The following is a 22,850-nucleotide window of genomic DNA, read 5'->3' as shown; positions in this document are numbered from 1 at the left end:
GAGGTGGCTCCCGGGTGACCCGCGTCTGACCCTGCCGTGATGCCTGGGGAGGAGGAGGCATTCCCCAGGGTGGGAAATGGGAGCAACAAACTCCCCTGGGGCCGCGGTGCTGAGAGCTCCTCGGGCATTAAGGCACAGCTGTCTTGCACCCCCTTTTCAGGAGGGAGAGACAGGACCCCCCTGTTCAGAGAGAGATCAGAGATCACAATGGCCAAACAGATTGCAAAGACAAGTTGCAATGCAAGGAGCCCACCGAGCATCTCCAGGGCTTGGTGGGAGCTGTTCTGGGCATCCACAAACCCAAAACAAATCTAGGGAGAAGAGGGCCTCAGCTGCCTGCCAGGAACACAAGGGAGCAGCCTGTGGGCAGGGACCGGGAAGGGGAAGGATGAGCTCCAGCCCCTCAGGCCAGTGGGGATCTTGCAGTCTTCTTGGCCGTGCTCTGCACCAATCCCTGAACTAGAGTTTTGGCTTCTTAAAGCCTCTGTGGACAAGTTCTTGCTCTTCTCACGCCCCCTCCTTCTGCTGTTCCCCACTGGTGCAGCAGCACGTGGCCAGCCTGGCCATGTCCCCATCCCGGAGCTCTGCAGCTCCCGGAGCAGCCCCTGCTCCAGCCCCTCCACCGCCTCTGCTCCCCCCTGGCTTTTCTGTGAGCCCTGCAGGCTCCAGCGGGTTCATGGCTCTTCATCATCCCATCCTCAGGACACCCTGTGGGAGAACCTGGGCAAGGGCTTTGTGCAGCAGGGATCTCTGATCTGGGGAGCACCTGAGACACCCAGGGGTGCCCTGTGCAGAGACCCCTGCTCTGGGGGCTTGGCAATGCCACGGGAGAGGAATCACCAGCTCAGGGAGGCAGAGAAGCACCGGGGCCTGTGGGGAGACAGCAAATATTAGAAGGAATGGCTGGATGAGGAGGAACTGGCAGGGCCAGGGGGTCCAGAGGGATGGCTGGGGAGTGGGGGGAATTGCTGGGCACTGGAGAAACGGGTGGCCAAGCAATGGGGTACTGGAGACACGGCCACGCACTGGGGGTGGCCGTCATGGCACCGGCGGCACAGGCGGTACCGGGAGGGACGCTCCGTACCGGGGGTGATGCGGGGTGAGGGGGGCACAGCCGGGCTGCAGGGGCGGATGGCTGAACAGCGGGGTGAGGCCATCTCGGTACCGGAGGAGCAATTACCGGTACCGGAGGGAACGCGGCCGGTAGCGGGGCGGAAGGCCGGGCCGGGGGCTGCCGCCCGGGGCGCGGGGCGGTCCGGAGGCGGGCACGGAGGCGGCCCCGCCCGGGAGGCCGTGCGGCGGAGGGGGAGCCAGCACCGGGCCCCCCCTGTACCGCTACGGCTCCCGCCTCCCTTCCGGCGGCGGCTCCTTCTCCGCGCCGGGGGCGGACGGGGCGCACCGGAGCCGCGCCGAGCCAGCCAGGTGGGTGCGGGACCGGGCCGGGCCGGGCCGGGCCGGGCCGTGCCGCAGAGCCCGGGGGGGGCGGCGATCGGCCCGCCGAGCCTCCCGGGGCCGCCGGCTTATATAACGGGGCGGCGGCCGCGGAGCGGCGGGATGCGGCATGCGGGGCGGGATGCGGGGAGGATGCGGGGAGGATGCAGGTGATGCGGGGAGCCCGGCAGGTGATGCGGGGTGCGGGGAGCCCGGCAGTGATGCGGGTGCGGGGAGCCATGCAGAGCTGAGCGGCGCCCCCCGGGTGCCCACCCGCCGCTCTGGGGAGGGGGGACACGCCGGCGTGCAGGGATGGCAGGAGAAGGGCTGTCACCCCCGCACCGGGCTTTGGATGCCCCTCCGTGCCCGGCCATGCCCTGCAGGAGGCTCCGCAGAGCGGGGCTGAGGGCAGGGAGAGGGTGAGACCTGATCCCGCCATCAGCCCCTGCCCGCAGCCGGGGGCTCCGTGCTCCTTTCTGCCGTGGGGATCTCGGTACCTGCCGGGCTCCTCCCGTGCCTCCCCATCAGGGGCTCCCTCCTCCACCCTGCTCTCCATCCACAGCTCAGTCCAACCACTGGTGGAGCATCCCAGCCTCGCCGTTCCCAGTCCCCTGAGATTCAACCCCTCTCCCCTGTGCGCTGTCCCCACAAGGCTGAGCCCCCCAGCCCAGCCCTGTCCCCGCCGTGTCCCCGGCAGCACAGGGGCAGGTGGCTGCCGCCATCCAGGCCTTGGCACACGCGGTGGCAGTGCCACCCGCATGGCACCGGCGTGACCGGGCAGCCGCTGCCCGAGGCTGGCAGAGCAGTGAGTCAGAGCACAGAGGCAGGGCTGGCACCTCGCTCAGAACAGGGCTCAGCGCTCAGGGCTTCTCCTGCCACCTGCCAGGCTCCCTGCTCAGGCTCCAGCAGCTGCTGGCCAGGGCTGCTGAGGGAACCGGAGCGATTGGAGTCAAGCTGAGGGGCTGGGTTTGGAAATCGAGGATGAGGAAGGATGGGCTGGACACTCGGAGAAATGCCCTCCCTGCCAAACCTGCGCTTGTGCCTCTGAGGCTGCAGGACCCCAAGGGTTGCCAGGACAGGCTCCAGCATGGAAACAAAGGAGCTCAACCCCATCCAGTAGCACTGCTCACAGTGTCTGATCCCCACTCCTGGGGAAACTGGAGATGGCTCAGCTGAGACAAACTGGCACAGAAAAATGTCTCAAAGTCTCACTTGGCTCTGGGCCGAGCGTTTGTTTCTTCGATTGCCTTGCTTGATGACATTAGTATTGAAATGACCCCGAGCAGACAGAGCTCAGGACACCTCACTGCCCTGGAGGGTGACTGTGGTTCACACCTGGGCTCTTCCCTGGGCTTCTGCAGGGGCTGCTGCCAGGCAAAGCCCACCAGGCCCATACCAGGAGCCAAGGGCAGCTGTGCTGAGTTGCCCAGCCTGGTTTATGCTCTGGAGATGAGAAGTCCCTGTGGAAAACCCCTCTGGGGAGGAGGTGGTGATCACTGGCAGTGTGGCACATCTCCATTCCTACCCCTGGGCACCAGTGTGCCCCTGTGGCTGGAGCTCTGGAGCTCTGGCATGGCAGGAGAGCATGGTCACTGCAGCCCAGGCTGCATGGCACCGAGCCCAGGCCCTTGGGCATCACACACTGCCCCAGCAGCCAGGGCTGGACCCAGAGGATCTTCCCCGTGGCCAGAGGATCTCTGCTCTCACCCACAGCCTCTGTGCTCCTGGCCAGGCCTTCCCATTTGTTCCTATGCCAGCATCATCCTGGAGTTTAAATGCTCCCTCTCCCTCCCTGGTGTTTATTCTCTGGGTGTATTTATAGAGAGCAATCAGGCCTGCTCAGCCAGGGTAAACAAGCCGTGCTCCTGCTCCTGCTCTCGCCTGAGCGCCCTCTGCTCGTCCCAGGAGCTTTCCCCTCTGCTCTCCTGCTCCCCCCGGGCCTCCCTGCCTGCAGAGACCCCGACCAGTGCCTTGTCCAGCTGTGGGCTCTGCCACTGCCACTTTGCTGTGTTGTTCTGCACCACCCTGCTCGTCCTGCACACAGCCAGAGCAGCAGGTCCGTCCCTCCCTGGCTGGTGCCACCAGCCGCTCTGTGGCCCTCAGGAACATTGCTCATCCCAGTCACATCCCAGAGCCCCACAATGGTGCAACCCAGACCTGCCCCAGTGTGAGGTGGGAGGAATTGTGCCAGAGCAATTGAGATGTTTGAGGCTGAGGATCTTTGCTTTTTGAAGGCAAGGCAGGACAGCTCAGGTGCAGACCTCACCTGGGGAATGCCTCTGGGGGCTGCCCAGCGTGGCATGGCACCCTGAGTCCTCTGCATCCTGCATGAGAGCCTGGACAGCACGCTGCCAGCACATTGTGACTCTGAACCCTCCTTCTCATCTGCTGCCCAGGCTGGAAACTGGTGCCAGACCCAGGGGCATCTCCCTTAGGCAGGGGAAGTGATTTGAGATGTGCCTGAGTTTCTCAGCCTGTGCACCTCAGTGCTCACCCTCCTCCTTCCCCAGCCTCCCCCCTCTCAGACACTTGCACAAGCTCAGCTGCTCAGGCAGGGTGCTGAGAGCTGGATGTGCCAAAGCAGAAGAGCTGTGGGCTCACTGATGTCTCATCCGGAGCATTCAGTTTTCCCTGGGTGCTGTGTCTTGTGTCCAGACTGGATCAAAACGTCCCTGCCAGCACCTGGGGGCACTGCTGTCCCTGGAGCTGTTCTGGCACCATCACCCTGCCCTGCTGTTCCTGTCCTCTGCTTTGGCTGTGCTTGGTGTCTGGCTGCCTGGACAGACAGACAGACAGACTGAGCTGGTGCAGCTGCCCAGGTGAGATGCATCTTCTTGGTACTGCCAAGCTCTGCCTATTGCAAAGGAGATAAAAACCTCTTTGGTCTGGCTGAAATAAAAAATACCCTGCAGGGATCAGAGCAGCACCTGCAGGGATTAGAGCAGCACCCCTCAGGACTCTCTGCTTTCTCTCAGGGGCCTGGGCAGGGTGTTCCTGCCCTTCCCACCCTCTGGGCTTTCAGCAGACAAATCTCTGCTGCTGTGCACCCCGGGCCATGGCAGCAGAGCCACCCTGCCTCTCCCAGCCCAGCTGTGTCCTTGGCACGGCGCTGTCTGGAAACCAGACGCCCCCAGGAGCACATCCCTGCAGCTCTCTGCGTGCAGCCCGTCTCACCCTGCTCCAGAGCCTTCCCACATCCCAAAGGAGGCAGTGGCTGTCCCCAGCAAAGGTCACCTTCACGCTGCTGCTGCTGAGCCCTGTGCAGGCTGAGCTCTCTGCACTGCATTTCCCAGGGCACCAGGCACCCTTCTGGGGTCTCCCACTGGGGGCCCTTTGCCTCTTCCCACAGCCAAAACCTCCCCAGACCTGTTCCCAGGGGCTGTCAGTGCCTCCTGCTCCAGGGTTGGGATGAGGCATCCCTGCTCTGTGAAGCTTTTCAGAATGCAGGCTCCATCCTTCCATGGCAGCCCTGCTCCTCCACAGCATCGGTGTTTGCCTGGGTTTCCCCTGGGTCACAGATTTATCTCCAATTTGCCAAAGCCTCCCTCCTTCCCCAGGGTGGAGGAAAAGCCTTTGCTTGAAGTCAGGATGAATTTGTAACTTCCCCAGGAACCTGCTCCTCCAGTGCAGAGGAGAAATCACACTCATGACACATCTCACAGTGACATGAGCCACACCACAGGGACAGCCCACCCCAGAACTGCCAGCGTGGCACCCAGAGCTGGCACCCAGCTCCCTGCACAGCCCCTGCCCATGCCAGCATCTCCCCAAGCCTCACAGGGGCATTTCAAGGGCATTTAGGAAGGGATGAGATGCCCAGACAGAAGTTTCCTGAGGCCCCAAGCAGCACCAGGCTTCCTCCAGTTGCTGAGTCTGAGCAAAGACTTCTGTCTGCTGGCTTGTTTTAACTTGCCATTATGTTCTCCAAAGGAGAAATTCATCATGTGCAAGCTAAGGAAGGCAGAGTCAATGTGAAATTTTAAAACCTTTAAAGAGTTGAGAGCCCTCTAAATTTTTAATGAAGGCATCCGAACTGCCAGGTACCTGCAGAGATGGCCAGGAGCCCTCTGCCAGCAGCAGAGTGGGTGCCCCTGACCCAGGAGAGGAGGAGCTGCCACCTCCTGCACCTCCTCACCCTCTGCACGCCCTGCTGGGCTCCCTCCTGCAGGGACTCGGTGGCTCTGGGCAGTTGCTCCATCCTTGCAGATGGGGATGCAGGGAGCACACAGAGCCACGCAGGAAGAGGAGAGGGCAGCAGGCAGTGGTGTGCTCTGTCTGTCCCCCATCAGGTGGCTCCCCTTTGTGTGTCCCCCGGGTGCTGTGGCCCCTCCGAGGCGCTCATGCTGCCGCTGTTGGTGTCTCTGCAGGCCCTGCTCTCCCTGCGATGCCCAGCCACCCCCACGAGGTCCCTGTCCCCTGCGTTAGGTGCTGAAGCAGCAGGCTCCCGGTGCTGCACACACCAAGGTAGGCAGCGCTGTGGCTCTTGGGGGGCTGGGGGGGCCGTTTCACTGCCCGTGGTGTGGGGGGCACAGCAGAGTCATGGGGTGGGTGGGGAGGCTCAGAGGCACCGCCTGGGGCTGCCTCGGTGGAGACGGTCAGGTCACCCAGGATGGGGGGGACTCATCTTGGTGACACTTTGATGCAGGCAAGAGACACCTGAAGCAGCTCAGGGCCAGGGGAGTGAGGACCAGCTCAGGATCTCAGCAGATGCTGGGCACGGTCCCACCTGGAGACCATGGCAAGTGATGGTGACTGTGGAGGTGGCACAGGGCCAGGGCTTTTTTTCTTTCTTCCTTTCTTCTTCTTCTTTTTTTTTTTTTTTTCTCCATTTGAAAGCCCCCAGATGGGAAAGGTACGAGCCAAACCCCTCTGAAAGCAGCCAAGAATGAATTTCCTGGCCCGAGCCCCAGCAGCTCTCGGAGCAGCACGGTGCCTGTCCGGCGTCACGGCGCAGCAGAAACCCCCGGCACAGGCAGCTGGGGGGCAGCCAGCCCCACACCCAGCCCAGCCACTCCTGGGGCCCCCTCCCCAGCTCCCCAGGCAGGGCAGTCAGGCTCGTCCTGCTGCTCCCACCGAGCTGCAGCTTGGCCCCAGCCCAGGCACCCAGATGTCCCCCCAGGCTGCCACGGAGCCCCCACCATGCAGCCATCTGCTGCCAGCAGGGTGTTCCTGGTGTTGTCCCCCCCTATCCAGCTCTGTTGCCCAGGCCATGGGGCATTCTGGGCTCCCAAATCCTCCCTCTCATGGGATGCAATGAGCCCTTCACCCACAGAAGGCAGGTGCTCTGAGAGTTTGGGCCAAGCATCCCTGCTCCTCACTCCCTCCCACCCCCCAGCACTGCTGGTACAGAGAGGGGTTAAAGCACCCCTGTCCTCAACTCAGGTGCCCCAAAGAGCTTACAGGATCTTTACAAAATCAATGCTTTATCAACATGAGGCTGAACCTCAGGGGGCAGTGCCAAGGGTCTCATTTTTAGGGTGTTTTGGCTGGAGAGGGGACAGGTGGGGGCTGCCATTGCTCTGTTCTGACCTGGCTGCCCAACCTTGAGCCAGTCGTGCCCTTGTCCTTCATGTCTTTTTCCTGCCAGTGAGATGAGGGTGTGTACAACTGCTTTCTGTGGGGAGTGGGTGCCCAAATCCCATCCTGACACAGAGCCAGGAGCTGATCCCTGTGCATCCACCACCACACAGTCCTGACCACCTCAGTCAGTGGTGTCTGCACGGGCCCTGTCAGTGTGGCAAGGCTGAAAATCCGTGTGTGCTCAGGGTGAGGGGCTGGGCGGGCAGCACAGGGGCTCAGGGGGGTTTTGCTGCTTCCCCAGCAGAGCCTGGTGTGCTGTGCCCAGCCCGGCTCCGCGCCGGCCCTGCAGAGCTGCGGGCGTGCGTGCCTGCCATAAATATTGATGGGGTGCACTCGGCGCCAGCGTGCCCTTGGAGAGGCCATGGGGGTGGAAATGCTGTCCCTGCTGCATGGGCAGGGCAGCACAGCCTGGAGGAGAGCACCAAGGGGAACACAGAGTCTGTTCCAGGGAGGTGGGAGCCATCCTATAGGGATGGGGGCTTGGAAGCGGGCAGGTGAGTGAGGCCAGGGGTCAGAAACCTGTTTGGGGAGCTGGCCAGACCTGCAGTGAGCATTAATGTGGCAGCTGAATGTGCAGAGAGCCACCAGGGCCTGTCCCCAGCAGCCACAGCAGGATAAACAGCGAGGGGCTGCAGTGCCTCTGTTTAACAATGCACAGCACAGAGGCACCGGGCACACGCAGGGAGTCGGGAGTGCAGGCGTGAGGAGTCACCACTGCAGCACTCCAGGGGCAGGGTCCACCCCAGCAGGGACCCCTGGCACTCCCAGGTCCACCCCAGCAGGGACCCCTGGCACTCCCGGGTCCATCCTGGTGTGCCTCAGTGCTCATGTTGTCTCCTTGGGGTTCTGGGTGGCTCTGAGACCAGGGCTGGGTGAGCAGAGGGCGCAGAGCAGTGGTGGCAGAGCCAAGGTGCTCGGTCACACCGTGGCTGACAGCCCAGCCACTCTGAAGTGTTCTTAGCTGGAGCCTGGAGCTGAGTCCCTGTCCTCTTGGGAGGTCCCGCTGGGAGATTCAGCCCCTGCAGCACTGTGTGACACACATGTGGGTGTAGATGGCAATTTTGGGGAGCTCTGGAGGGCTGAGCAGCACTGGGAGCACCCCTCTCTCTCTGGTACCCTCCGGGGGCACTGCCATGCTGGGAACAGCTGGAGTTACGGGCTCGGTCCTCTCCTCTCCCCATCCCTGGCTCAGCCACAGCCTCCCCGGCCCGCAGGCAGGGCTGGGATGAGCAGGTGTGGGATGGGCCCCGCAGGCAGGGCTGGGATGAGCAGGTGTGGGATGGGGCCCCGCAGGCAGGGCTGGGATGAGCAGGTGTGGGATGGAGCCCCGCAGGCAGGGCTGGGATGAGCAGGTGTGGGATGGGGCCCCACAGGCAGGGCTGGGATGAGCAGGTTCATGATGGGCCCCGCAGGCAGGGCTGGGATGAGCAGGTGTGGGATGGGGCCCACAGGCAGGGCTGGGATGAGCAGGTGTGGGATGGGGCCCACAGGCAGGGCTGGGTTGAGCAGGTTCATGATGGGGCCCTGCAGGGGTGAGCTCACAGCCGGCTCCTGTGGATGCCCCGGGCTGTGCCCTGTGAGCAGCACTCCCGTGATCCAGCCCCATCTGCTGTGGCAGCTCCCTGCACCCGCTGCTCCCCAAAGCACACTGCACCCCGAGAGGGGCAGGACGGGCTGGGGGTGCCCCCTGCACCCCTTGTCCAGCCAGGAGAGAGTGGCAGTGGCAGGGCTGTGGCAGCAATGCAGATGGGCAGTAATGCAGAGGGTTGTGATGCAGGGGATGCAGCAACAGCCGCAGGGTCGGCCCAGAGCCCCTCTGGCTGCAGGGGTGCACAGGGGGGGCAGCAGGATCCCCCCCAAGCCAGCCAGCAAAGCCCAGAGCCAGGGAGAGCCCCAGGGCTTGGGGCTGGCAGAAGTTACCCTATAAGGGTGGGTTTGTCTATTTGCTGTGTCCCTCTCTGTGAGCTCAGGGGGCCCTGCCACAGCTGGAGCTTCATGGTGGAGCGGGGCTCAGGCTGTGGCATGTGCCCCCCGCCCTCCCCCAGCCCCATGGGGAGTGCTGAGCAAACAGACCCCACTCACACCCCGTGTCTGACCTGGCTGTGATGAGGGCTGAGTGGGTGCTGGGGTCTCTCTCACGGTGCTGGGGGGTCTGTGAGTTGCTGCAGGGACAGAGTGGTGGCCGCAGCATCCCCAGGGACTGCACGTGGGTGGCTCTGGGCCCCACAGAGCCTCCTGGCCCTGACACAGCATGGGGGAGTGACGCCGGGTCCCCGCTGTCCCCAGCAGTCTGTGCTCAGCGCTGAGCTGGAGGGGCTGCTGTCTCCAGACTGACCCCACAGCACGGCTGGTGCCTGTCCCTGTCCCTGTCCCTGTCCCCCCCAAGGGACCAGAGCTGCTCTTCAGAGGCTGCAGCTGCTGCATGTTTCGTGCTGCCTCTTCCTCCTCTCCCCGCTGCTGTTTTTGTTTTGTTTAAGAGGCTGGGTTACGAATTTTAAACAGGCTCCTGAAAAACCCAATTACCTCCAGAAGACAACCTGATAAAAGCTGCCTAAGTGGCACTGTGGAAATCGCCTTGTGCAGCAGCTGAGGGAAAACCAACATAACAAAGCCTTTGGAAATGGAGTTAACCACTTTTAATCCCTCGGTGCAATGAGAAGGACCAATAATTATTTTCTGCAAAGATGTTGGGGGGCGGATAAGTGGAATAACTGCCCTGGGCTAATGGGTGACAGCAGGCTGGGCTGGCAGTGCTGCAGGGATGGGTGCAGCTATTCCCTCTGCCTGGGGGGCTTTGAAAGGGCCCACAGAAGCTGTGACCTTGCAGGGTCCCTGTCTGGCTGTCAGGGGACAATGGGGACGATGCCAGCAGGCAGGTGCCACTCAGGGATTGCTGTGGCTGATGTGGCGGCACCAGCCAGCCCCATCCCCTCCCTGGGTGCCAGCTTGGAGCGGAGCACAGAACTGCTGGGGCCCTGGCACCTGTGCTGACTCCACAGAGGCGTTTGCAGGGTTTGGAGGTGCTGAGAGCTTCCTCCTCCTTTTGGCTACGGTGCTGCTCCCCAGCCCCTCACACCTCCCCACATCCCTCCCCTTCCTGCCTCCCCCAGAGCTCCAGGCAGGCACCCAGCAGGTGACACTGCCCGGGATGATGCCAAGGAACAGCTGGGCCTAAAGGAGTGCCCACACTGGGCACCAGCCCCGGGAGCATCCCCCAAACACCAGCTCAGCTCTGGGACTGCGGGGGTCCCCTGGATCCATCTCTGTCCCACAGCAGGGGTGTGCAGGGGTGTGCAGGGCAGGAGGCAATGCCCAGGGCTGCTCTTCCCGTGGGATCGTGGCCAGCAGGGCAGAGCAGGGAGCCCCCAGCCCCGCAGCTGCGGTGGCACTGCCGGCACTGGCAGCTGCAGTGCTGGGGCGGGCGGCCTGAGCTCACACAGCCGCGTGCTTCCCGCAGCAGCAGCAGGGACGGGGGCTGCCCGCCCACCTGCCCCGGCCACCCAAACCCGCGCGGGGAGAGCGCCTGGGGACAGTGACTGGGGACAGTGATGGGGACAGTGCCTGGGGACAGTGACTGGGGACAGTGACTGGGGACAGTGCCTGGGGACAGTGATGGGGACAGTGATGGGGACAGTGACCGGGGACAGTGACTGGGGACAGTGACCGGGGACAGTGATGGGGACAGTGACTGGGGACAGTGATGGGGACAGCGCCTGGGGACAGTGATTGGGGACAGTGACTGGGGACAGTGATTGGGGACAGCGCCTGGGGACAGTGCTTGGGGACAGTGATGGGGACAGTGACTGGGGACAGTGACTGGGGACAGTGACTGGGGACAGTGCCTGGGGACAGCGCCTGGGGACAGTGATGGGGACAGTGCCTGGGGACAGTGATTGGGGACAGTGACTGGGGACAGTGATGGGGACAGTGACTGGGGACAGTGACTGGGGACAGTGACTGGGGACAGTGATGGGGACAGTGACTGGGGACAGTGCCTGGGGACAGTGATGGGGACAGTAATTGGGGACAGTGCCTGGGGACAGTGCCTGGGGACAGTGCCTGGGGACAGTGCCTGGGGACAGCGCCTGGGGACAGTGATTGGGGACAGTGCCTGGGGACAGTGACTGGGGACAGTGCCTGGGGACAGTGATGGGGACAGTGACTGGGGACAGTGATTGGGGACAGTGATGGGGACAGTGACTGGGGACAGTGATGGGGACAGTGCCTGGGGACAGTGATGGGGACAGTGACTGGGGACAGTGATTGGGGACAGTGCCTGGGGACAGTGACTGGGGACAGTGACTGGGGACAGTGCCTGGGGACAGTGATGGGGACAGTGACTGGGGACAGTGATTGGGGACAGTGACTGGGGACAGTGATTGGGGACAGTGATGGGGACAGTGACTGGGGACAGTGACCGGGGACAGTGACTGGGGACAGTGATGGGGACAGTGACTGGGGACAGTGATGGGGACAGTGCCTGGGGACAGTGCCTGGGGACAGTGACTGGGGACAGTGACCGGGGACAGTGCCTGGGGACAGTGCCTGGGGACAGTGATTAGGGACAGTGACTGGGGACAGTGCCTGGGGACAGTGATTGGAGACAGTGACTGGGGACAGTGACTGGGGACAGTGATTAGGGACAGTGACTGGGGACAGTGCCTGGGGACAGTGATTGGGGACAGTGACCGGGGACAGTGACTGGGGACAGTGATTGGGGACAGTGACTGGGGACAGTGAATGGGGACAGTGACTGGGGACAGTGACTGGGGACAGTGCTTGGGGACAGTGATTGGGTACAGTGACTGGGGACAGTGACCGGGGACAGTGCTCCAGGCCCCTGACCCCCAAGAAAGGCAAGCCCGATTTAGCACTGGGCGCTTGCACAAGGGATGTCCCTGCCAGTTTGGCCTGAGCTGATACTGGGAGCAGTCCTCTCTGGCACACTGGGATCTACTGGAGGAGGATGTGCTTAATGAGCCGAGGCATCTCCAAAGATTGAAAGACTCAAGGACCCATCCCAGGAACAAAAGGAGGCGTTTGTCAGGCGCTGAGAGACGGGCTCGTTAATTCCTCCTGGCTGTCACACTTATCTGTAATGAATTTGTGCTCCGCTGTATTATTTTTAATACAATAGGAGCGGTGCCGCCCGCCCACCGCCCGGCTGCCGGGAGCGCTGACGTCAACGCCCGGAGCAGGGCTGCCGCAGGACGGACGGACGGACGGACGGACAGACGGACGGGCCGAGCACAGGCCTGTCTTGCCGCCCACGTGCCCGTCCCGCCAGCTGCCAGCAGGCAGAGCGGGGCTGGGCACAAGGGCAGGAGGGGTTTTTACCCTGGAGGTGGAAGAAGGAGTTGTTGGTCAGTGCCAGGCTGAGGGCTCGGGGCTGCTGGGCATGGGTTGTGCCAGCGGGTGGCTTTGGGAGCAGTGAGAGTGGGTGAACAAGAGGGACGAGTCCCTGATGTGCTGTCCCTGTGCTGAGGTGTCCGTGGCAGCGGCCGTGCGGTGAGGCAGAAGCTGGCAGCGGCTGTGCACGCACAGATCTGCCAGTGCATCTCTCTGGAGGTGGCACTTGCAAGGCAGTTTTGTCCCCCCACTCCTGCCCCACATCCTGCATCTCCCCCAGCCTTAAACAGCAGCCCCAGCAGCATCTCCTGAGCCCACCCCAGGGGGCTTGCGGGGGCAGCTGCAGCCTGTCCCAGCTCCCTGCAGCCTCCCACGTTTAGGGGGGGCCATCCCTGAAAGGACCCTGCACCCCGACCCTCTGCAGTGCCCTTCTGGGCCCCCACAGGCTGCTGGTCCAGAGCGTCACTATCAAACACGGGCTATCCCAAAGCCCGGCTCCAAGTGCCGCTGGTGAGATTCGCGCAGGGCTCCTGTTGTCTCTGAGAAGCCAGGGCTGCGTTAATGAGGAGGCAGCGGCTGTGTGAGGAGCACACACACAGCGTCCCTGAGCATCGGGCAGGGGTGGGGAGCCCTGTCCCGCACTGCAGAGGATGAACACACGAGGGGCTCAGGAGCCCATCTGCGTTCGGGCAGGTGCAGGGGGGCAGGCAGGGTGGTGCACCCCATTTCCTACCCAGGAACCCTTCGCTGAAGGGGGTTCTGAGCTCCGTGGGCATCATATCCTCGGTGCCACCATAGACCCCCTCTGGCATCCCCTCCCTGCCCTGGGAACCCCGCGGGGGGAGCAGCACCAGAAACCCAAAGCTGGGGCCCCCGAGCGGCAGCTCTTGGCGGAAAGGGGAGGGAGGGTGATATGATTTATCAGGGACTTTAATTAAACTCCCGCAGCCGCCCCGCATCTCTGCAGAGGAGGCCGGGGAGCTGCGGGCCGGGGCTTGAGTGAGGGAGCCGGGGCTGCGGGACCGGGGGCACCTCGGGCTGATGAGCGCCCCGTGTCCCCGGTAATTGCGGCGGCGGTGAATCATTAACCCCGCGCGGGAGGCGCTGCCCCGCGGGTGCTGTCCGAGGGGCCCCGTCCCGGTGAGCGCTGCGGGGCTGCCCGGGACGTTCCCGGGGGTCGTGCGGCGTTTTCCGGCAGGGGTCCCACACCCCGCCGCCCCCGCGGGGGCCGGTCCGCACGGTGGCGGTGGCGGTGGCGGTGGCGGTGGCGGTGGCGGTGGCGGTGGCGGGGGGTGTCGCTCCGGGCGGGCCCACGCGTGCCGCCGGGGGCGGGAGGGGGCCGGGCCGCGGCGGGGCGGGGCGGGGCGGAGCGGCGGCAGCGGCGAGCGGCGGCGGAGCCGGTGAGTGCCGGTGCTGAAGGGACAGCGCCGCCGCTGCGGCACCGGGCGGCCCCGGGCGGCGGGCGGGGCCCCGCGCCGCAGACCCCGGGGTGGGCTGGGGGGGAGAGGGGTCCCCGCGGCACCGCGGCCCCTGCGCGACCCTCGCCCCCGCGCGGCTCCCGCCTTCCCCGTGTCCCCGCGTTCCCCGGTGTCCCCCGCGCCCCCGGTGCGCGTTCCCCGACCCGGGTTCCCCCCTCGCCGTCCTTGTGCCTGCGCCCCACCTTCCCCCGCTGCCCACGGCGGCGCGCCCCCCGCGTCCCGCACCCCGCTGCGGTGCCGGTGTCCCCCGCATGCCGGGTGTCCGCTGCGTCCCGTGTCCCCGCTGTCCCCCGCCTTCCCGGCGCCCCCCCGTGTCTCCTGCGTCTCTGCAGCCCCTGTGGCCCCGGTATCCCGGTGCCTGTCGGTGTTCCCCCCGTTTGCTGTGTTCCCCCTGCGTCGCCCGTGCACCTCCCGGTGTCCCCCGCTATCGCTACGAGCCCCCCCCGCGACGCGACCCCCGTGCTCCGGTGCTCCCCGTGATCCTTGCACCTTGCCCACGGTCCCGGTGTCCCTGCGCTCTCCGGTGTTCCCCCGTCCCCGCTCCCGCCAAGCCCCCGCTGCAGTCCCAGGGCTCAGCACTGTACTGAGCCCCCCCAGATTGTCGCGGGGTGCCCCGGGGCTGGCAGCAGCAAACTTCCCGGGGTCACAGCTCCCCCAGCCCCAGGGGGGTTCCGGGGAGCCGGGGTGGGGGTACCCGCTGGGCTGCAGCACCCACCGGGCACGTACATGCACACTCACACACACTCACACACACACACTGCAAACTGCACCCCCAGGCTCCGAGCACAGCCTGCAGCACCCCACTCACACGGGGCACGTGGGGGGCACGGGCACCCCCCACACACACACCCCCTGCCGTAATCCCCCGCATGCACACACGGCACACAGGCAGCCTGCAACACCCCCACACGTACACACACGCGACACAGTCTGCAAATTTGTGTGCTCAGCCCCCCGTGCAGCCTGCAAACCCACGGACCTGCACACACAGCCCCCCCACACTCACACTCGCACCGCCTGCAGCACCCCCCGAGTGTGCAAACTCACGCACACCCGCAGCACAAACACCCAGCAGGCAGGCACAGCCCGCAGCCCTGCGTGCACACGCATCCGCAGAGCCCGCAGACCCCAAAACTCGCGCACGCTCGCGCTCCGAGCTGGCAAACAGGCTGCAAACCCGCTCATCACGGGGGCACACGCAACCTGCAGCCCCACAAAGTTACCCACACGCACCCCCCATGCAAACACAGCCTGCAGGCACCCGCAAACACACCTCGTGAGCAAACACAGCCTGCACGCAGAGCTCACGCGCAGCGCGCGCAGGCACGGCACACACCCGCTCCGTCCTGCACAGGCAGTGCCCCTGCACGGTGTCACCCACTGCAGAGGCAGTGCCCCTGCACAGTGTCACCCACCCTCACAGGCAGTGCCCCTGCACGGTGTCACCCACCCGCTCCATCCTGTACAGGCAGTGCCCCTGCACGGTGTCACCCACCCTCACAGGCAGTGCCCCTGCACGGTGTCACCCACCTGCAGCACTCGCTCCATCCTGCACAGGCAGTGCCCCTGCACGGTGTCACCCACCTGCACAGGCAGTGCCCCTGCACGGTGTCACCCACCCGCTCCATCCTGTACATGCAGTGCCCCTGCACAGTATCACCCACCCTCACAGGCAGTGCCCCTGCACGGTGTCACCCACCCGCAGCACCAGCACGGATGACACACACAGGGATCACACACCAGTCACAGGCTGCTGCTGCCTGCAACCCCTGCAGCCCCCAAGCGCTGCCGCAAGGCGCCAACAGCCTCTTCCCCATCCCTCTGCAGAGCACTCGTGCTGCTGTAGACACACACACATGCACACACAGCACCCCGGGTCCCCCACACAAGATCTGTCACCCTCTCCTGCAGAGCAAGGGCACACAGTGCATGGTGGCGTGGTGGGTCTCCATCCCACCAGCCCCCAAGCAGCACACCAGGGCTCCTGGTGCCACACCAAGGGCGGTGCTGAGGTGGAACATCCCTCTGGAGTCCCTGCCTTGGTGCCTCCACAGGTCCTCAAGGTCAGAAGGGATGTAGGGAGGGGGCTGAGGGGAGCAGGCACTGCCACTCTCTGCCTGCAGACCCCAGAACTTCCTTCTGCCCATCCTGGAAGGCATTTGGGCTGAGGATGCAGAGGGTGCAAAGCACAGCCCCAGAGATCATTCCATCCCTCAGCCTGGGCAGCAGGGAACCTCGGTGTGGTATCCCCAGCCTTGTCCTTCTCTGCCTGCACAGGTGGCCCAGGTCAGCAAGCCCGGAGAGCGGTGGATGAGCGCTGGGCACCGGCCTAGCCACACGCACACACCGGCACCATGGACTTCGTCATGAAGCAAGCGCTGGGCGGTGAGTGGGAGCTGTTCCCCCTCAAGGGTCCCCATCTGTGAGCAATGCTGGCCCAGCACTCCAGTAGTGCAGTGGGAGGGACATGGCAAGGGGACAGTCACACAGAGAGCCACCAGCAGTGGGGAGCTGCTGCTGGAGCCCTCCGGGTTTCCCACTTCCAGTGCTGTCAGCGGCTGGCTGGGGAATCCTGGCTCTTCTGCTGTTAACTGGGATTCCCCAGCAGGTCCCCTGGGTGCTGAAGAAGGAGCTGCTGGCATCTCCCCCAGCTGACACTGAACTAGGGCAGAACAGCCAGCCCGTGGCACTCCCCATCCCCACAGCCTCCCGAGCCTGCACTTCAGCGCAGGTGGCCCTGGGGATGTCCCAGGTCCTCCTTGCCAGGGACCTCCTTGCCCTCCCTGCTCCTGCAGGAGCTTTGGCAGCAGCACACTTGGGGACCAACCAAGGGTCTTATTATGTGCAGGGGCCACCAAGGACATGGGGAAGATGCTGGGGGGCGAGGAGGAGAAGGATCCCGACGCGCAGAAGAAGGAGGAGGAGAGGCAGGAAGCCCTGCGCCAGCAGGAGGAGGAGCGGAAAGCCAAGCACGCCCGCATGGAAGCGGAGCGGGAGAAAGTCCGGCAGCAGATCCGTGACAAGGTGGGCACACACCTCCCCTGGGCCCTCCCCTGCCTCCCCTGTGGCAGCCGGGCTGGGGCTGGGACATGGAGCGGCGTGGCCGGGAGGAGGGCGGACGAGCCGGTGGCGATGGGCACGGGGCACAGCGCGGGCAGTGCCCGCTGCCTGCCCTGCTGAGAGCCTGTGTCCCCTCAGTACGGGCTGAAGAAGAAGGAGGAGAAGGAAGCAGAGGAGAAAGCTGCTCTGGAGCAGCCGTGTGAGGGCAGCCTGACGCGCCCCAAGAAGGCGATCCCGGCAGGCTGTGGGGACGAGGAAGAGGAGGAGGAGGAGAGCATCCTGGACACCGTCCTCAAGTACCTGCCCGGCCCACTGCAGGATATGTTCAAGAAGTAACAGCACCGTCAACCCTGCCATAGGGTGCTGGGGCACGGGCGCCCTCTCTCCTACAACTCCTCCATCAGTTCCCTTGGCCCCGGAGAGGGGGTCCCCACACCCCCTCCCGTCCCCTCCTGCCCTGTCCCCCGACCAGACCAAAAGCCCGCCCCGTCCCGTCCAGGCAGGGCCCCCCCACCACGCCAAAGGGGAGCAGCCCTGGCCGGACAGGGCGAACCGGGACCAAATGCACTGATGTAACCTCGCGGCAGGCGAGGGGCACCCAGCCCCTAACGGGCACCCTCGTGCCCCCTGCCCTGCCCCTTCTCTTCTCCCAGGGGACCCCAGGAGGCCTCTGCTCGCCTGCCCCCGTCCCCAACACTGCCATCCCCCTGCCCCCTCCCGCCCTGGGCCAAGCCCGAAGCACAAAGCCAGGCGCCCTGCCCGCAGCTCCCCCAGCCCCGGTCGTCGGGCACGGGGGTCCCCCGGGGCTGCCCGGTGTGCTCCTGCATCGGGGGGTTGGAGGGGACCCCCCTCCCCGCATCTCTGGCCCCATAGTTAAAGCCATATCAGTTAGACTGCAATACTTCAGCACCGGGAGCAGCGGGCGCCGCGCTCCGCCAACCGTGTACAAAGGCACGCGCGGGGCAGGGGCCCCCCTGCCCCGTCCCCGTCCCCGCCGCTCGCTCGTCCGTGTCTTGGCCCCGCTGGCCCCCGTCCTCGCATTAGTGTCTCCGTGCCAGGGTGCGCCCCGTCGCTCCGTGCGTCCTCGTGTCCGCTGCTCTGACTCCCCCCCCGCGTCCCCACTGTCCCCGGGGGCCGCTCGCGGCGCCGTCGCTGCGGGACCCCCGCTCTGTCCCCTGCAATAACGCCAGCGCGGGCCCAGGGCTGCCGGGCCACTCCCGGGTGGGGACACCCGGCTGCCCTCACCCGACGCTGGACACGTGGGTCCCCGGGCCTGGGAAGGGATCCCTGGGCAAGCGCCCCGGGGTGTCCCAGGCGCCGCTGCTTGCACCCCAACCGGGGGAGGCAGGGGCACAGCCCCGTCCCGGCCCGTCTCTGCCACACCGTGCTCTCCCTCCCTCCCTCCCTCGCTCCCTGTGCTTCCTCAGCCACGGCCCCCGGCCGCTCCCCAGGGCCCTCCCGGGAGGTGGCGGGCAGCTCGGGGCCCCACAGACATGCTGTGACCATCCTGCTCGAACTAGTCTTTGACGATCTAATAAAATAAAGGGATTTGTACATTGCTCCGGTCTCTTCTCATCCGTTGCTTTCCTGGGCCCCTGTGTCAGCTCCCTCACACCCCACCAACCTCAGGGCTGAAATCTGGCAGCTCATCACACCTGGGCTGGCCCCCAGCCAGGCCCCTAGAGGTGCAGGAAGCAGCCACATGTGGCTCCCAGAGGCACCTGTTCTCTCTGGGGTTGGGGACAAGACAAAGGGGAGGTCCCACAGACATGGCATGAAGGTTTCTCCCCCTTCCAGGACTTCCCTCACTGAATGACTGGGGATACCCAGGGCTCCAAGGGCTGTTTCTGATGGGTCTCAGCATTCCACCACTCCAAGGGAGGAGCATGAGGCTCTGGGCATGGTGCATCTCATGCCCCCACACCGAGGCAGAGACCCTGGCAGTGCCCAGGTTTGGCACAGCTCCGGAGGCTTCAGCCTGGTGCCAGCCTCAGCTCTGATGATGTGCATCATTTACCAGCAAAGAGTTCAGCTGTTACCCAGGCGGCATCAGCAGAGCAGTCACCCAGAAAAGCTTCTGTCAGAAGGAAATACGAGGGTAGAGAACGGCAGAGATGTCGCAGGCAAGGTGTCCCCTGCAGGCAGGCTGTGCCCTGTGACCCGGCACGGTGCAGGCAGGCAGAAATCCCCAGAGCCCTCGCTGGGCAGGGGGCACGGGGCAGGGGCAGGGCTGTGCCCGGGGATGGCAGCGTGGCACGGAACCCGCAGCGTCCTCCATGTCCCGATGCGAGCAGTGTCCCCGCTGTCACCTGTCCCCACCGCGGGGACGCAGCGCCCCCTGGTGCGGTGACAGCGCAGGACAGGGGACACGAGAGCGGCGACAGGAGCGGAGACAAGAGCGACAATGCCCGACAGACCCCTTGTCAGGGCCCTGCTATGGCCAAGGGAAGGAGGCAGGGGAAGGGAGAGCAGCTCAGCACCCCCTTTTTTCCCCGTCAAACAGCCACAGGCACCTTCGTTAAGGAAGAGGATTTATCAAAATTAGAAAAAGACATCACAAATACTTTAAAAAAGCCCCAGCTGGGAAAACATCTACCCGTTCAAATCCACCCCACCCACCCTCCCCTCATTGCCCCAGCACAGGGAAGGGACATGGGTTGTCTGGGAGAGGGAGAGGCAGGCTGTGCTCCCAGAGCTGCCCTTGCTACCAGGGGGACAAGGGGACAGTCACGTATCTCATCACTGCTGGGGAGCCTGGTCACAGCAGAGCAGCTCCCATGGCAGGCTCCTCAGCAGCCGCCTTCAGTGACTGATTTTCTTTGGCCACTTGCCTTTGGAACGAGCCCCCCACGCCCCAGAGAGGAGGCAGCAGAGGGGGAGCCCTGCCAGAATCCCCCCATTCTCCCCAGCACACAGCTGCCTGTTTATGAAGCTCCCAAGAAGAGGACACACCGAGCTGAGCCCCAGGTCACAGCCCTGCCAGGCTGGCAAGGAGAGGAGCCAGTTCCTTGGCCCACCTGTGCCAAGCTCCCACCCTCGAGGGCAGGCAGGTGTTGCCTCCCTGGGGGCAGCAGCTTCATCAGGAGTCGTTGGGGAGCCCAAAGAGCTTGACAGTGCCAGCCTCCCTGCTGCTGTCATATTTGCCATCTTTGTCGTCACAGGCGAAGGCCAGCAGAGGCCTCTTGGGGTGCCAGGCCACTGTGAAGGTGGGGGACTCACACTGCACCTCCCAGAGCTTCTCTCCTGCATGGAAAAGGAGCCACGTCAGCCTGGAGAGCCTCCAGCCCCCTCTGCTGCTCACCTCCCCGAGCCAAGCACCTGCTGCTTCCCTCAGCGAAGGGCAGAGGCAGCACAAACGCTGCTCCAGCGCCTTTTAGACACCCAGTGACAAGGTACAGACATGACAGGCAGGCCTGCCACAGACTTCTGAGGCACAGGCTCCCCCTCATGGCATTCTCTGCACAGGAAAGCTCTTCCTTAGCAGACAGATTCTCCCTGTGTCCTCCCAGCTCCACCAGCACTTCTCCATCCAATTCCCTTCTTACTGTTCCCCAAAATAAAACCATTACCTGTCTCCACTTCAGCAATGTCAATGAAGTGATCTTCTGATGCTGAGGCCAGCATCTTCCCATCATGGCTGAAGCTCAACGTCCGCACGGGCCAGTCGAGCCTGCAGCAACCCAGGGGAGCAGACAGTGAGGCACTGCCACCACAGTCCCCAGAGAGGGGGAAAACAATTCTGGGACAGCTCTACCTACCTGGAGAAGCACCTCACACACACCAGCTCATCCACGTCCCAGAGGCTGACCAGTGCATCAGCACTGCCCGTGGCAAAGTACTTCCCCATGGGATCAAACTTGATGCAGATGCAGTTGGAAGGATGGGCGTTGATGGACTGGATGGGTTTCAGCTCTGGGTAGCTGTGGAGGAGAAGGGAGAGGGCAGGGAGCAGTGAGAGAAGTGCAGGGATTCCCTACACCAGGGCAGGCATGAGGCAACCAGGACTGGAGCAAACCCTGCCGAGGCAGGACTCACTGAGTGTCCAGTGAAGGAGGCAAAGCACCAGGGACCATTCTGGGGAGCTGAGCCCAGCCCACAGCTGTGGCAACCTGAGCTCCAGGCAAGCTCATTCCCACCAGCGGGCAGGGGATTGCTGGGATGTGGGGCTCAGCTTTCCCAAAACAGCACAGGCCCTTGCAAATGACTGCAGCCAGCCCAGCCCACCAGCAGCCAGGGGCACCTGCCTGAGGATGTTGATGCAGCCATTGCCATTGGTGAGGAAGAACATGTTGTTATCGTTGTTCCACGAGATCTCGTTCACCTCAAACTTGAACTGCTCCTCAGCTTTGGAGCGATGTGTCTTGGCATCAATGAAGGTGACCACATCATCCTTGTTCCCCACGGCAATGGTCTGCCCGTCAGGGCTCCAGCAGATGTTGATGTTCTCACCTGAAAGGACAGAAAGGCAGCAGGTGCCACTTCCACTCCAAACCACTCCCAAATGGGAAAGACTGCCAGTTCTTCAGTCTAACACACAAACCCTGCACAGCAGCTATCCAGCAAAACCAAACTTGTGACAAGTACAGCTTGAAGACAACATGCCACAGCCCATTTCAGCCAAGATGGGGCCACGGCAATCACCAAACAAGGTCACACCAAAGATCCTCTGAATCCAGTCATCTCTGAGATCCAGAAAAAGCAGAAGCCAAAAATACCTTTGAATAAAGGTAAGAACATGGCAGGTTGCTGTTATACGACTTTACTGTGCCATTCCCAGCCCCAACAACTCAAAACTGGACAGACCATAGATGGTATTTGGGTTAAACATCATATGAATTCAAACTGTTTTCTCAGTCCACACAAACTTTTATTTCCACCACGGTTCTCTATAAACATGCTCTTCCCCAGTGTCCAGCCTCACAGCCCACTGACTCCAGAGACAAGTACAAAGGACATTTTAACAGCCAGCAGCAAATGCAGCAGTTCTACCAGTCCTGACCCCACAGTAAATCAGCTCTCACATGATGAGTGCAACACAAATATAAAGCAGTTAGCAAAGATGTCCCAGTCAGAAATAACCATAGGAAAGGTGCAAAGAAGCTCTGTGCCACTGCAGATGGGTCCCACACAGCTGAGCTCCTGCCAGGACCCACCGGGGAAGGCAGGACTCACCTTTGGTGTTGACAGTGGCGATGCACTTGGTGGTGCGGACGTCCCAGATGCGGATGGTTTTGTCCCCTGACGCTGTGACAAACAGGTCCGGGTTGCTGGGGTGCCAGCAGAGCTGATCCACGCTGTCCCCGTGGCCGCGGTAGTTGTTCTCCTTCACCTGGAGGGAGAGGGCAGGCGACGTGAGGCTGTGCCCAGCCCTGCTCCAGCTCCTGCCCACATCCCAGCACGCTGCATCCCCGCTGGGACAGATCAGGAGGGGCCCAGCCACGCTCCCGCCCACGGCCGGCCAGGATGGAGAACCCCGCCGGGCACCGCCAGCTCCGTTCCCGGCCCGCAGCCCCGGCCTGCGCTGCTCCTGTTCCGGTGCACACCGGGCACCCACCCCAGCCCCGGCACCGACCACCGGGACACTCTCCCGCTCCCGGACCCCAGCCCAAGCAGCCGCGCCCGGGCTGCCCAAGGGCTCCCGGTGCCGACCCGCACCGCCCCCGCCCGCCCGGTGCCGGCGGATCTCTCACCAGCCGGTCCTTCTCGAGCAGGAACACGCTGGCGGTCTTGTCGAAGGAGCCGGAGGCGAGGCGGCGGCCGCAGCAGCTCCAGGCCACCGAGTGCACCTTGGCGCCGTGCGCCGGGAACTCGCGGCTGCGCGTGTTGGCGCGGAACAGCTCCTGCATGGCCTGCACGTAGGGCGACACCGCCATGGCGGGGCCGCCGCCACCGGCACCGCCGCCGCCGCGCGCGCCCCGCCCCGGCACCGCGCCTGACGCCACTTCCGCCGCC

The 22,850-nt window shown here is 64.1% G+C and overlaps 2 protein-coding genes across 3 annotated transcripts; one reads left to right on the top strand and one right to left on the bottom strand.

The window, feature by feature from the left end:
* Positions 1-1,308: 1,308 nt before the first annotated feature.
* On the top strand, positions 1,309-18,457 carry CPLX2 (complexin 2). Of its 2 annotated transcripts, XM_058034780.1 has the most exons (5): positions 1,309-1,422; positions 5,799-5,895; positions 16,116-16,223; positions 16,687-16,862; positions 17,037-18,457. In XM_058034780.1, exons 3-5 carry the CDS (start codon positions 16,193-16,195, stop codon positions 17,232-17,234), a joined length of 405 nt encoding a protein of 134 aa, XP_057890763.1. In that variant the 5' UTR covers positions 1,309-1,422; positions 5,799-5,895; positions 16,116-16,192; the 3' UTR covers positions 17,235-18,457. The 2 variants fall into 2 exon arrangements, with proteins under 2 accessions (XP_057890763.1, XP_057890764.1); XM_058034781.1 differs by lacking the exons at positions 1,309-1,422; positions 5,799-5,895 and adding an exon at positions 13,707-13,760.
* Positions 18,458-19,516: 1,059 nt separating this feature from the next.
* On the bottom strand, positions 19,517-22,797 carry THOC3 (THO complex subunit 3). The gene is made up of 6 exons (XM_058034836.1): positions 22,589-22,797; positions 22,071-22,227; positions 21,143-21,347; positions 20,657-20,818; positions 20,468-20,568; positions 19,517-20,141 (listed from the first exon to the last, which is right to left on the bottom strand). The coding sequence occupies exons 1-6, from the start codon at positions 22,769-22,771 to the stop codon at positions 19,978-19,980; spliced, it is 972 nt and encodes a 323-aa protein (XP_057890819.1). The 5' UTR covers positions 22,772-22,797; the 3' UTR covers positions 19,517-19,977.
* Positions 22,798-22,850: the final 53 nt, after the last annotated feature.

This window comes from Melospiza georgiana, chromosome 15, assembly GCF_028018845.1.
Source record: "Melospiza georgiana isolate bMelGeo1 chromosome 15, bMelGeo1.pri, whole genome shotgun sequence".
NCBI lineage: Eukaryota > Metazoa > Chordata > Aves > Passeriformes > Passerellidae > Melospiza > Melospiza georgiana.
Note: the sequence above shows the minus strand (reverse complement) of the source record. Positions and strands in the feature narration are given on the sequence as shown.

Coding starts and splice junctions, on each gene's coding strand:
- CPLX2 (XM_058034780.1), top strand. CDS start 16,193: ATGGACTTCGTCATGAAGCAAGCGCTGGGCG. Junction 16,224..16,686: donor CATGAAGCAAGCGCTGGGCG/GTGAGTGGGAGC, acceptor TATTATGTGCAG/GGGCCACCAAGGACATGGGG. Junction 16,863..17,036: donor GGCAGCAGATCCGTGACAAG/GTGGGCACACAC, acceptor GTGTCCCCTCAG/TACGGGCTGAAGAAGAAGGA.
- THOC3 (XM_058034836.1), bottom strand. CDS start 22,771: ATGGCGGTGTCGCCCTACGTGCAGGCCATGCAGGAGCTGTTCCGCGCC. Junction 22,228..22,588: donor TGCTCGAGAAGGACCGGCTG/GTGAGAGATCCG, acceptor CTCTCCCTCCAG/GTGAAGGAGAACAACTACCG. Junction 21,348..22,070: donor CGCCACTGTCAACACCAAAG/GTGAGTCCTGCC, acceptor CTGTCCTTTCAG/GTGAGAACATCAACATCTGC.